This window comes from Emydura macquarii, unplaced genomic scaffold (genome assembly GCF_026122565.2).
Source record: "Emydura macquarii macquarii isolate MOO-44397 ecotype Brisbane River unplaced genomic scaffold, CSIRO-AGI_Emac_v2 contig_1230, whole genome shotgun sequence".
In the NCBI taxonomy this organism is placed as follows: domain Eukaryota; kingdom Metazoa; phylum Chordata; order Testudines; family Chelidae; genus Emydura; species Emydura macquarii.
The window spans coordinates 16,004,351-16,017,896 of record NW_027131367.1 but is presented as its reverse complement, the minus strand read 5'-3'; the positions used below and the strand labels follow the sequence as shown (position 1 = coordinate 16,017,896).

General features: G+C 44.1%; 1 protein-coding gene across 7 annotated transcripts in view; it reads left to right on the top strand.

Moving 5' to 3' along the window:
• TNRC6C (trinucleotide repeat containing adaptor 6C) overlaps nt 1-13,546 on the top strand; it is a 555,652-nt gene that overhangs the window by 60,068 nt on the left and 482,038 nt on the right. For 4 of the 7 annotated variants that reach the window (XM_067547650.1, XM_067547651.1, XM_067547649.1 and 1 more), the window contains exon 1: nt 13,152-13,339. The exons of the other annotated variants lie outside the window; for them this stretch is intronic. In XM_067547650.1, the coding sequence (XP_067403751.1) occupies nt 13,268-13,339 (72 nt within the window). In that variant the 5' untranslated portion in view covers nt 13,152-13,267. Of the gene's footprint in view, nt 1-13,151; nt 13,340-13,546 lie in introns of those variants that run through there. 7 annotated transcript variants of the gene reach the window in all.

Genomic DNA, 13,546 nt, shown 5'->3' with positions numbered 1-13,546 from the left:
TAGACCTTTAATCATTTTTGTTGCTTTTCTCTGGACTTTCTCCAATTTGTTCACATCTTTCCTGAAACATGGTACCCAGAACTGGACACAATACTCCAGCTGAGGCCTAATCAGCACGGAGTAGAGTGGAACAATTACTTTTCATATCTTGCTTACAATACTCCTGCTAATACTTCCCAGAATATTTGCTTTTTTTGCAACAGTGTTATACTGTTGACTCATATTTAGCTTGTGATCCACTAGGACCCCAGATCCCTTTCTGCAGTACTCTTTCCCATTTTATATGTGTGCAACTGCTTGATTGTTCCTTCCTAAGTGTCATGCTCTGCATTTGTCCTTATTTAATTTTACCCTATTTACTTCAGACCATTTCTCCAGTTTGTCCAGATCATTTTGAATTTAAATCCTATCCTCCAAAGCACTTGCAACCCCTCCCAGCTTGGTGGTATCACCAAACTTTTTAAGTTATTCTTTATTCCATTATCTAAATCATTGATGAAGATATTGAACAGAACTTGACCCAGAACTGGTCCTTGAAGGACCCCACCCGATATGCCCTTCTAACGTGACTGTGAACCACTCTTATAACTACTCTCTGGAAATGGTTTTCCAATCAGTTATGCTCCCACCTTATATAGTAGCTCCATCTAGGTTGTATTTCCCTAGTTTGTTTATGAGAAGATCATGTGAGATAGTATCAAAAGCCTTATGAAAGTCAAGATATACCACATTTGCTGCTCGCCCCCATCCATAAGGCTTGTTACCCTGTCAGAGAGAGCTATCCAGTTGCTTTGACAAGATTTGTTCTTGATAAATCCATGCTGCCTGTAACTTATCACCTTATCTTCTAGGTGTTTGCAAATTGATTGCTTAATTGTTTGCTCCATTATCTTTCCGGATACTGAAGTTAAACTGATTGGTCTTTAATTCCTTGGTTGTCCTTATTTCCCTTTTTATAGATTGACACTATATTGGCTCTTTTCCGGTCCTCTGGAATCTCTCGCGCCTTTGCATTCTCAGCGCCAGGCTGGAACCACCATACAAGGCTTTGGAGTCAGATCCTCAGGATCTTGTTGTGGTCCTTCCCCTAAATAAGAGTGCTGTCAGGGGAAGGGGGAAATAGAAGCAGATGAATCCATCTCCCACCACCAGCCCATTAATAGTAATCCATCAGTGACCCACCACCCAGTACCAGCAACCCCTTCCAGTCCCTCACCTGCACCCAGCAACACCGCCTAAGTATCTGGTATAACATCACTATACACAATGCACTGAGAGGAAGACTTACTTTTTTTTAGCAGAGCTCTGTCACTTTTAGGTAGTCATTGGCTAGTGACAAGTGTGACTTATACAGGTGTCATGCTGTCTGGAATGGCTCACGGCTGTGAGTGCCAGCCTCAGGGCAAAAACCCAAACTGGCTGTGAATTCTATACCTAGATTTCAGCAACCCAACAACAAGTGTGAACTCTTAAAACACATGTCCCGAGCAACAGGGCTGACCAAATTCTCAGATCAGAACCCCTCCCAAAGTCCAAAGGCTGGTTCCTTTCTCTTCTCAGGTGAAAGAGTGAAAGGGAGAGAGAGAGAGAGAGAGAATACCTGGGGTGTTTTGCCCCTCCCTTTTATGGTCCAGTCACCCTCTGAAATGCATTTTCCTGCCGGTTACCCCTACATAAAGTTCCGTCCAGCTGTGAGGATGCACATATGGGGTCTCATGGTGAAAGAGGTTCCATGTTTGTTTTTTAAGATGCAAATCAGTCTGTTCCAGATTTGGCTTCACTACCAAGAAATGGCCACTTAACCAGCGATTGTCAATCAATTTTGATGACACCTGGCTCGAGGTGTTACACTGCCCTTTGTCTTCAAGCAACTGATTTACCCCCTCTCCAGACTTGTCTGGTAAACACATTTCAGTCATAACTTCAGCTTATGTTCATAACTTTACATATAATGTTGCTACACATATTTCACCATGCTATTATTGACCAGCAAGTTATTAGTTTTCAAATGAAACCTCACAAGGCATATTTTGTACAAAGATAATTATAATGGTGTGTAAGGTGTGAATAGAGGGCTGCATTTGGTCACAGCTTCCCCGTGCAGACAGAAGGACACCAGTTAGCTCTGCTTGAGATAGCATGCTAAAAATAGCAGAGAGAGTCATTTCCCCAAGGGCACATATCGCACTAGTGGTAGATCTGAGAATGGCATCCAGGAATCCTTTCTTCCTGTCCTCTACATTAAACACTTGACAGAATTGCCACTGTTGGAAGCTTTCTGTAGGATCCTTCTGCAGCATTGGGCCCAGGTCACTTGCAGGTTTGAACTAGTGTCAATGGTGAATTCTCTGTAACTTCAAGTCTTTAAACCAGGATTTGAGGACTTCAGAACTCAGCCAGAGGTTAGGGGTTTGTTTGAGGAGTGGGTGGGTGAGATTCTATGGCCTGCAATGTGTAGGAGGTCAAACTACTAGATGATCACAATGGTGCCGTCTAACCTTGGAGTCTGAGTTCAGCTCTCCCAGGAAGTATGAAATCAAGGAAATAGAAAGATTTAGTGAATCATCATTCATGCATGTTTCTTCATGCATCTTTTCATCTCTCCTCTTTGTAAACCTTAAACCCTCCAGCCTGAATGATGCTGATGGGGCATATTCTCACGTTGGGACTAGGAAATCTTTTTTTTAAATGTATTCCTTTTGCACCTCTCCTATTTATACTGGGCCAGAATCTGATCTCAGTAACTCTAGGCTAAACCACAACGTTGACTTGATGAGAATAATGTGCATTCAAGGCCATTGGTATATGATGTGTTTACACCAGTTAGACTGAAATCAGAACCTGAGCCTTAGAAATGACTCACTTCTTAAAAATAATGGAAGTGCATCTCCATTTTTGGTTGTCCCCAGTTGAGGAGATGAGGCAGCGGGTGACCTTTCTGTCTTTGTTCCAAAACAAACTAACATTCAGGCTAGGAATGGCTCTTTTTTGTTGTTCTTGAGCAGTGCCATGATCCTGTTGTGTGAAATGATTCCTGCTGGCAGAGATCAGTGTGAGTGATGGTGGGGGTGATTAATGTGTCTGTGTGATTAACCCCAAAGGGGTAGGTGGGTGTGGTTGTGTGTGCGCACGCACATGTTTGCACACTGTATGATAAGCATTGAGGTTCTCTCTCTCCCATTTCCCTCTCCATTAGACATATGTTCATGTATTCACTCCGGTTCCAGATTACTTTTTTAGAGGATTCTCAGTTTCATGTGATTAAAAAGGTTATTCACTTTGGGGGCTGGTGGGGAGGAGGATAAGATTAGGATTGAAGAGGATGCAGAGGAAAGAGGAAACAAACTCCTCGTGCCTTTTATAGGGTTCAGATTAAAGTGTGTGTGTGTGTGTGTGTGTGTGTGTGTGTGTGTGTGTGTGTTTAGGTAAACTCGTAACAGGAGGAAACTAGAGCAGATGCTAGTCAGGACTGTATCTGTATTTTGGAAATGTAGGCAGGATGGGCTAGAGAAGGTGATAAGTGGCTAAAGGGTGGAACTGGTGGGGGTAAATATTTTTTGTAAAACATAAAAAAAAAAAAAAAAAGTTAATCCTGGTTGGCAGTTGTGTGTGGCAGGGGGAAAGGGGGATACATTTTCTTCTCCTCTCTTTCTGGCAGCCAATGTTCTTTATTGTCCCTCTCAGGTAGATCACTCATTGCTATAAATTTTCTTATCTCCAGTGCTTTTCCAATTATGGATAACAACAGAAAAGCAGTCATTGGTTTCTAAAAGGTCATCAAGATATAAGGCCCGATTGGGAAAGGAATGACTTACGGAGTTGGCTTGTATAAATCTGGGGAAGTTTTATGCACAAGTCAAGCACCAAATGTAAGTGAGATTCATAAAAAACAGAGATTTACATTGGTTTTAGTTAGTTGAAATCAAGATGGCTATGAAAAAATATCCCCCCATTCTCTGTGCCTGTATGTGCATGCAAAGGAAAGATTCCAAGTGTTTTTTCAAGTGAATTTAGTGCTGGAGAAGGTACCGCAATGACAGCCTAGGAGGATGGAGACCTCTGTTTTCTTACTTATAGTGTCAGCAATGGTAAAACAAGTCGTCGCCTCACACCCTGCTCTGCCAATGACCTGGAGATGACCTCCTCTTTGGATGAAAGGGCAGTTCAGTCTCCTCTGCCTCTCTACTAAGACTGCCTGCCGTGTCCCACCTGAGAGGATGGTGATATAGATGCTTGTCTGCTAGGATCAGGATTATTTCCTTCAGCTCATTTCACACACAGCAGGTCACTGCAGGTTTGTCGGTGTGGCTGCGTTTGTCGGTGTGGCTGCGTTGCTCTGCTCACCACTGCTGATCATGTCAAATTCACACTAACCTAGAAGCAAAAGGCTCCCCAGCTCATTACCGGGCATAATCCACTTCCCCATCTCTGTGCTCAGTTTGCTTAGAACACACAGTGTGGAAACTGGGTCAGAATTTCTTTCCAAATGTGTAAAGCAAGGGTGCTCATTCCTAGCTCCCAGTGCTGTACCGCAGGGAGTGGGGGCCCCTAAGGAGTGACACTTGCCTCTCGAAAGAGAGACACAGTAAAGGACATTTCTCCCATAGTGTCCCTGGCTTTTCCCCAAAATGTCCATTAATTGCCACCTAAGTTCCCCCCCATCCCCCCGTTTCTTCCCCTGCACTGCTCCAGATCTCTCTCTTCTCTCGATTGCTCCCAGGGCTTTTCCTTACTTCTCGTGTCTCTATTACCCCCATGCTCCCTTCATCTTTCCACTCTCTCCCCCCTCCTCCTCCTTCAGCACTGCAGCCAGCCACCTTATCAGTCCCCACTCATCTGCCCTTTCCCCAGGCCAGCAGCCACTCTTGGAGAGCTCCATGCTCCGGGTGTTTTGCCAGCACCAGCTTTTCTACCCAACGGAACGTAAAGGAGGGGAAAGCTTTCACACAGCATTATCAGGTGGCACAGCTCTTCACATGCAGATCAAATGGCTTTCCTGACCTAAGGAGCTTCCTGGCCAAAGAAGACAGGCAAACATACAGTAAGACATAAGGCAACCTTCAGGGGAGAAGAGGGTGTGTGTTTACATGTGCGCATGCGTGTTGAGGTCAGCCTGAAAAGGAACCCTTGAGGCGGTATGATCCCAGAGCGACTGAATGGAGCCCTGCCACGGTGGGTGTCCAGAGGACAATGTGGGGAGGCAGAAGGGGTTTGGCAGCTGAGGCAGAAGAAGGAAGTGGGTCATCCCCCCTCCTTTGCCAAACGCTATCCCTTCTTGCTGCCCGGGGCACTTGCCTTGCAAGACAACAGCAGGTTCTAGAGTCAGTGGATACTGACCCCCTGTTGTGCCACTGGGCCCAGGAAATAAACTTAGTTTCTGCCCAATACTCCTATGCGTCAGACCCTTCCTGCAGGCAGGGGAGGATGGGTGCAGCAGAGCAGGCTGTGCGAGCTCTCGTGTGCTCAGCAGGGGTTTATAAACTCCAGTGCCCAACCCTAATATTTGTAATTCAGAAAGTGACCGCAATCTAGACCCAGGAGGCAGAGACATTCCCTCTTTCCAGAGACACGTGGACACTCTGAAAGTAAACTATATATTTAGGCACTATTTCAAATGCATTTTACACAGTAATTTGTGGCAAACTCTTGCTTGGTCCTCCCAACTCCATAAATATCGATCTCTAGGTGCTTGGGTGCCAAAAGGCACCAAATGTGAATCTCCAGCTCAGATGAAAAACACAGCGGAACTGCCCGTAAGCCCACTTTGAAGCTCAATGATCCTGAATCAATACAGAGGTGCCTGGCAGCAGCAATAGGTAGCGGGAGCTGCCATGAGCTACTTAACCTGCCGACTAATGCACAAAGTCATTTCTGCCACAGCTGTCTGAACAATGCATTTGCCAATTACGTTAATTCAATCAAATCCCTTGTATCCAGCACAAAGAAAGAGCAAACCCAGGTGAAAGAGAGAACAGATTCTAAGCTCTCCTGTATGTCACACAAAAGAAGAAAAAAGGAAATTTATAGAGAAAGTGTGTGTGTGTAACTGAAGTGTGGAGCCACAGAATTAAAGAAGACTAGAAAGCTTGACTTAAAAGGACATGTTTTTCTGCACTTGTGCAGGGACTGGACAACACCGGGATATGGTGATGACTGGGTGCAAGTGTTTCATCCCTAGCTCACTTGTTCAAATGCAACACAGGACAGGAGTGATCTAAAAATAGTTATCATGTGCTGTCCCTCGGGTAAGATAGTTCACTGGACTTGCTACTGAAAGGGAGCAAACTCACCAGCATATGTATATCCTGCTATCTTCTCAACTCGGAAGAACTGCAGTACCCATCTCAGCTTGAGTGGAATAAACCATATGAATGCAAACTATTCCCATTACTCTCACCCTTCTGTAGTGAGCCAACCTTTTAAGGGCCTGCTTCTTTGCACTCCTCTGCATCTGAGCATCCATTATTGTTATTGACTGAGCATCAACAATGAACATGAAGCTGTGTCCTAGGTAGAAGACATACTCCCCTAGTCCAAAGGGTGGCTGTAGTCAGATACAGTTCAGACACATAATACACCTGTTTACCTGATAACGGTCAATCTCCCTAAAGAGTGCTTATTTTTTTTAGGAAGAGATCCCCAGCAGCTGTACGCTGGCATTGCTTCCTTGCCTTCAAAGAGTCAATGGAGCTGTACTGACTGACAGATACTAGCTTAGGTGCTGGCCCATTGACGTCAGTGGAGCTATGCCAATTGACACCAGCTAAAGATCTCACCCTCTCTTTCCTTCACCATCCCACTTACCCATCTTTAGATGGACATTTTTTATGACACAAGAGCAAATTAATAAGCGATGCCATCCTCTATTCCAGTCTCATGGTAGAGTGTGAGTCTCAGATAGTCAGTGCTTGTCTAGCACTTTGCAGTGCTAAGCATTATCATAACATTTAAAAAAAAAAAAGAAAAACAACAACAACAAAAAAACCAGGGCCAAATCTCTCCTCACCCAGTCATACAACTCAAGTGGAGCTGCTGTTAGGTGTCCCCTGTCCTGCAAAGGTCAGTTCATCAATGGGCAGACCAGTTGCCTGTTAGCAGATTAAATTGTTTTTTGAAAGGTATACTGCAATTTGGAATATTCTTTAGACATGCTGAGGTCCTGGCCAAACACAGAAGACCTAGCTCATGAAAATTATCCTCTCTTCTCTGCCCTTCCCCTGCAAACTCTTAAGAACTCAGAAAAGCGGATCAAAGTGGTTGTGTGTCTCATGACATGGGTGCTAATGTGGAGTCTTCGTCAGCAATGCAGAAATATTATTCAGACATGAGACAAGGAGGAAAGAGGCAAATTCCTGGTGTCAGTGCTTTTTTTTTTTCCCCCTCCTGCAGGACAAAGAATGGCAACTGTCAGTGAATTTGCTGGTTTCCAGATTGACATGGAGCGCGTGCAGTCACTGGTAATCGGTGCATACAAGAATTTATCACCTCTGCAGATTATAAAGTGGGGAGCAGGTGTCTGACCTGCAATGACAAAAATGTGGAGTGGCAGTGGGGGAGGAAGTTGAAGGGGATAAGATGGATAAGATGTCATTTTTCAGCACAATTTTTCTCTCCTTAATGTTCTTCTAGATTATGGGAAACAATCATGGGACATGGGATGCTGATGTTTTATGGTGTCAATGGAGTTTAAGGTTTCAGGTGCAAAAAAAAAAAGTGAAGTTTAGATTCTCTATAGTATGGGACATTGATAGGGCACACTAGGGTTTTTTTTATTATTTATTTACTCGAGGCAAGAAGAATAAATGGAATTCTGTATCCAAGCACTCGCATTGAAAAGAAATTAAAAGGAATACAGCCCCCTTGAACTCGGCTTCCACTCAGGGCAGAAATCAGCACAAGAATGACCCTCACTAGATTAAAAAGCTACTCATGCCTCAAAGGAAATGCTGAGAATTACTCAGTGCATGAACCTTTCCCCTCCCATATGGTGTGTTTTCTGGGTTTCACTTGCCTTGTTCTTTGTTACTAGGGATATTGCCATGAAATAAAGAATCATTGCTCCCATGGAGTTCTTTTGCTCCCTCCTGTAGGCACACATCTCCGCCTGACAAACCACTCTACTTGCTGTGGATGTGATTCTGTTGTCACTGAGCAAATTCCAACCTCTAAGCAGGTGTCAATCCATTGACTTCAGTAGAGTTGCACCTGGTCACACTAGATCTGAAATCACCCCATACTGTGAATTAGATTGATACTTTGCCCTGTTTTAGTTCCTTCCATCTGAGAATGACAAAGTGTTTTACAGACATTTGTTAAGCATCACAGCACCCATGGGAGGTAGGGCAGTATCACGCTCATTGTACTAGAGATGTACTCAAGCTACAAAATTCAGATGCAGCTCCTGCATACCCTCAGGTCAGAGCTATTTGGATCCAAACTTTTGATATAGGTTCACTGTTGCATTTTACAGGTGGGAAATGTGAGGCACAGTCAAGTAATGTGACCTTGCAGAAGGTGACACAGTAAGTCTATGTTAGAGCCAGAAATAGAATCCAGGGCTTCTGTCTCCCAGTCCTGTATTAGACAGTCCTTCATCTCTTAAGCTGGGGAGTTGGTAAAAGAAGTGGATGAACTGTTAAAGATTCTTTTCTCTTGCAAATGGACTTAGAACTGGTCAGACCTCATGGACTCAAGTGCCAGCAACATGCTGATGACAGCAAGCTCTGTCTATCGCCACATACAACACTACCGTCACGGAGCTGGCCCAATGCTCGGTCAAGATCAATTCAAGAATGAAGAAGACCTGGTTGAAGCTGAACCCAAACAAGACAGAGATTATGCTAGTTGGCAGAGGGAAATATTTTGAGACACTTGTAGCCACTTTCTTGTCTCTACTGGTTGAAGATGCACAACCACAGCTGGTCAGCTGAATCCACAGTTTAGGAGGCACCTGGATTCCTTGTGGATGTTGAGTTCTCAATAGAAGCATCTGCAAGTAATGCACTCCGTCATCTACGTTTGGCCTGGAGGACACATCCCACCCAACAGAATGATGATTTGGACTCTGTCTTACATGTTTCTGTCCCTTTTGTCTGGACTACAGTGACTATCTACCTGGGCATGAAGTCCGCTTTCAGGAAACTCTCAACTAGTACAGAAGGCAGTAGTCCAGCTCCTCCACAATGCAGGCTATGGTGAGCACATCAGACCTGTTCTGTGCTCCCTACCTTAGCTTCCCATAGAACATTGAGCCCAATTAAGATCATGTCCCTCATCTTTGAGGCATTCAAGGGTTTGGACTCGTAACATATGAAAGATCACAAAGTTCCAGGATGGACTTGGACTGGAGTCAACAGTTTCCCGCTTAGGGACAATGGAGCTTTCCTCCATAAGGTTAAAGCTTGTCTTTCTTGGGAGAATGTCCCAGACTGTGGAAAGAGCTCCTGCAGGATCTATGACATGCCACAAATCTCATTCCCTTCTGCTACAAGTGCAAGATGCACTTCTTTGACCTTGGACCTGCTCATAAAACCACATTGCATTGCATAGTGTTTATACAATATATCAAATACAGTTAAAATAATAAAAGTAAAAAAAAATCTCCAAATGGTTTCCTTTGTGGGGGAGGGGGAGAAAAACACAGGTGACAAGTGCTAGTCATGTCTCTCAATGCACTTCTGCAAGGTGTTCAGATAACTATGGGGTGAGTGCTTTGTGAGAGCCTGACTAGAATAGATTCTCGCTCTGTAGCTGGGTCTATGCAGGGGCCCCATAACTTCATGTCCTCCACGTTTTCCCAGTATGCCCACCCACATGCTCCTCTTGCACACGCCTATGGGGTAGAGTCCCTATCTGGCCTGTGTGCACATGCATGTGCACAATACATGCATGTGCACACACCCATAGCAGAACCACTGTGGTTTTGCTGAAATTTGAGTCTTGTTACACCCCTTATAAAGAGGGACAGAATGTGGCTCTTCATTATGGATTTGGGGAAAGCTCTCATATTTAATGACAATTCTCCCATATGAGAACTGAACATACAGGGTCCTAAGACATGTCAGTTACACAGCACTCACCTGGTTAGTCTCTTAATTTCCTTTGTTGCAAGAGGGGCAGCCTTGATACACTGTCCATCTTTCAGTAATTTCCAGGACACACCCCCCTGGCTGGCAGCTTCACACCCCATTGCACTGTGGTCTTGTCAGACTGTGCAAGCTAGGAAGTGAACAGTAATACGGTGCAGCAGTTTGGGACAGGAAGTGAAGAATAACATGGCATCTGATGGAACTGCAGAGGGCATTTAGGTTAGCAGAATGTAATCACCCAAGGCAGGATGGAGAGGACATCAAGTCCAACACCCTTTATGGTAGGGAAAGTGCCCCAACATCTTTAACGATCAGGAGTTCAATCAAATGGAATTGTTTGAATGAGGCTGCAAGGTGAAGCCTGTGCTAAGTAAGGGAGGGGAAGACCATGAGCTCAGTCCTTTAAATTCCCCAGAATGTATTGGCAAATTAAACCCCCAAAAGGGATTGAACACATTTTCAATACACATTCTAACTACAATATTGCATGTCTGGGCCATGGGTCTTTGTGAACTGAAGTGTTCTGAGGATTGAAATGAGGGAAGGACAGCTGGTCTAACCTGAACTTTTGCCCATATGCTTCTCCAAACTGAAACTGATCTTTGGTTTAGGGTTGAATCTCTCTGCCCCTGTTCTTTCTTTCTTTAGATGGAGGGGGAAAATAGCAGGCCCCAGTTCTCCATTCACTGCAAATTTCCTGGTACCATGGGCTTCTTAGACCAAGTGTGCATTTAGTCTGGTATCCTGCCTCTGACAATGGTACCAGACGATGTCGAGGAAGATGCATGGAACTCCATAATGGAATAACTTTCATATACTTGTGCCTCATAAGCCACTTAGCATTGCTGACTGGAAACCCCTGGGCACAGGAGATGTCCTACACAGCTACAGGTTGTATAAACTGCTTGGAAGCTAGCCCACCAAGTGAAGGAATGGAGGGAGGACAATGGGGGCGGAGGGTGTTGCATGCATTTGCATGAGGCCTTTAATCTTCTGAAACCAGCTATTGTGCCATTAGTAAAGCACAGCACACTTTATCTAGGTCCAAGGAACAGCAAAGCTAGGAAGCATCGCCAAGTTGATCATGAACAATGCACCAGGGCCCAGCAAAGAGTCCAGCACATCTCCATATTAAAATATAGGTAAAGGGGAAAGAGATGAGACTGAGGCTGGGTGAGAGGGCTGAATTCCCCTCTGGTGCAAGAAGGTGCAACTCCAGACACTTCAGTACCACTCAGCCAGCAGAGAATTTGTCCCAAATACTATAAACACTGGCACAAGGAAGTAGGGTGACCACCCCAGATTCAGTTCAACATCCATACTAAGGTCAGCCTATCACCAGCTGCAACTGGTTTAGTGGCATGGTTTAGAACCCCACCTCCTCCGGACTTGCTGATGATCCTGGGAACATTTTCCATTAAGGGGAGCTGCTTTCAGCTTTTTATATCACTTTACCTATATAGAATCAAACTTTGAAGATGGCACTGATGGGAGTGCAGGATTTTGTTTTATCTAGATCTACAACAGCCCTCCTGCTAGTAATTTGAACAGGAATAATAATTTGAGAGAAAAACTAATTAAATTAAAAAGATGACTAAACTGGAGGAATAAACCTTTTGATGAAGAAGAGGAGCTGGGGAAGTGTACAGAGGTGGGGGTGGGGAGGAAGGCACATATCTCTTTGAATCATCAGTGTCTCAGGGCAAGGTTGCTTCCGCCATCGTGAGTATCCCTATGAATTATCTCCTGCTTTTATTGTCTATTGCTACCAGAAAAGGACTGGGTAGAGCCAACTTTTTTTTTTTTTTAATTTGGACAGACTTAAAGAAGTGGCATCAAATTTGAAGGGCACCCAATCAATCTGTTGTCCTAGCTGCATGAAATTGTATTTCCCTGCCACTTCATATCTTATTTGCAGCAGCTGGGCTGTAAGTCATTGGTGATAACATTCTTTATTATGCAGCCGTGTTTATGAACTGTGCCTGGAAAGAGATGATAGAAATATGCAGCAATATGTAAAGGGGGGGAAGAAGGGAGGGGGAATAAATGCTGGTTGCTAGGGCAACCACGGGGCTATTTTGGGCATCAAATTTTACAGATGATGAAAAGCATTTTCATGTGATGGCTGGTCTCTCCAGGAAGGGAAGGGGAGAGAGGGCACACACACTGGGAAGATAATATTCAAGAAGGCAGCCATTTAATTTTTTCAGTAGTTTCAGCTTTTTAAAAAAGTATTAAAACCAAAGAAGTTGATACAACCTACTTAGTGGGAAGTTTGGGTGTTTTAAAGAATAATAGGAAAAAAGACAGCCTTGGAATTTAGGAATCTTCACTTCTATTTCCTACCAGCACCAGGTGGGAATGTTTAAATCTAGCAAGTGCTATCAGCCTAGGGTCTGTCATTGCTTCTGTTCATACCTAGTCCAGTTCACAACAGACAAATGAAAACTTTTCTTCCTGAAAAGATCCTATCTGCCTCCTGAACAATGATGAACCTGAGTGTCTGGGCTGAGCCCCTACCCCCTGCATCAAGAGCTATAGATGTGAATTCCCAAAGACACCACTGGCCTTGCAGGCAGCCTCGTTTGTCAAAGGAAGAGAGGCAGCTATTTTGTCTCCACCTTTAGCTATATAAATACCACTGCTCTCTGTTCAAATTCCCAAACATCTAAATAATGGGAATGGTTTTAGTCACTGCTCATTGTCCAGTCTCAGTGTTTCTGAAATACCAGTGTGGATCAAGATAATGGCTCAGCTCACTATCATTTCAATACCACAAGGACTTTGTGCAGGATTTGAATGAGGCCATCTCTCACACACTAGCAGAAGTCTCACCTCAAACCAAAAAGGTGCTGAGGGCTACTTCCTCATCTAGTATAAATCAGCAGAGCTTCACTGAATGGAGTCACTCTGATTTGCATCAGGTGAGGCTCTGATTCTCCCCTCCCTTTTGCCTTAGGGAGTCATTTACATCTGTTTACAGTGGGTGTGTAATGCAACTAGATCAGAATTCTGCACTCACACCTGTGGTACCATTTTTTTCACAGGTGAAAATATTTTTTTTTTTTGGCCTCCACATTACTATTATACAGCTTCTCTGCTTCAAAACCCACAGTTCCAGGAAGGTAAGGGAGATCTAGGCTCTCAATCCCCAGAACAGATACAACAAGAGCAGGAGGATGAGGTTCCTCAGGATCTGTTTGCATTTAGCAGCCTCAGTGAAGAATTCCTTTGTGATTCTAGTATCCAAGGTTTGTCTGTTCCCTACCAGAGATGCTAGCCCTATCCCAGTTGCCCTAGAGAATGCTTTTCTCCAGCATGATATTGCATTAATTAAGTAGAATCCAAATAAAAAGTAGCTTATGGCTATTGTCTGCAGGTGGCACCTCACCCTTCTCATTTTTAAATTCTCAGAATTCTGACTGTATTGGCAAATTTAGCCAACAAAAAGAATTTGA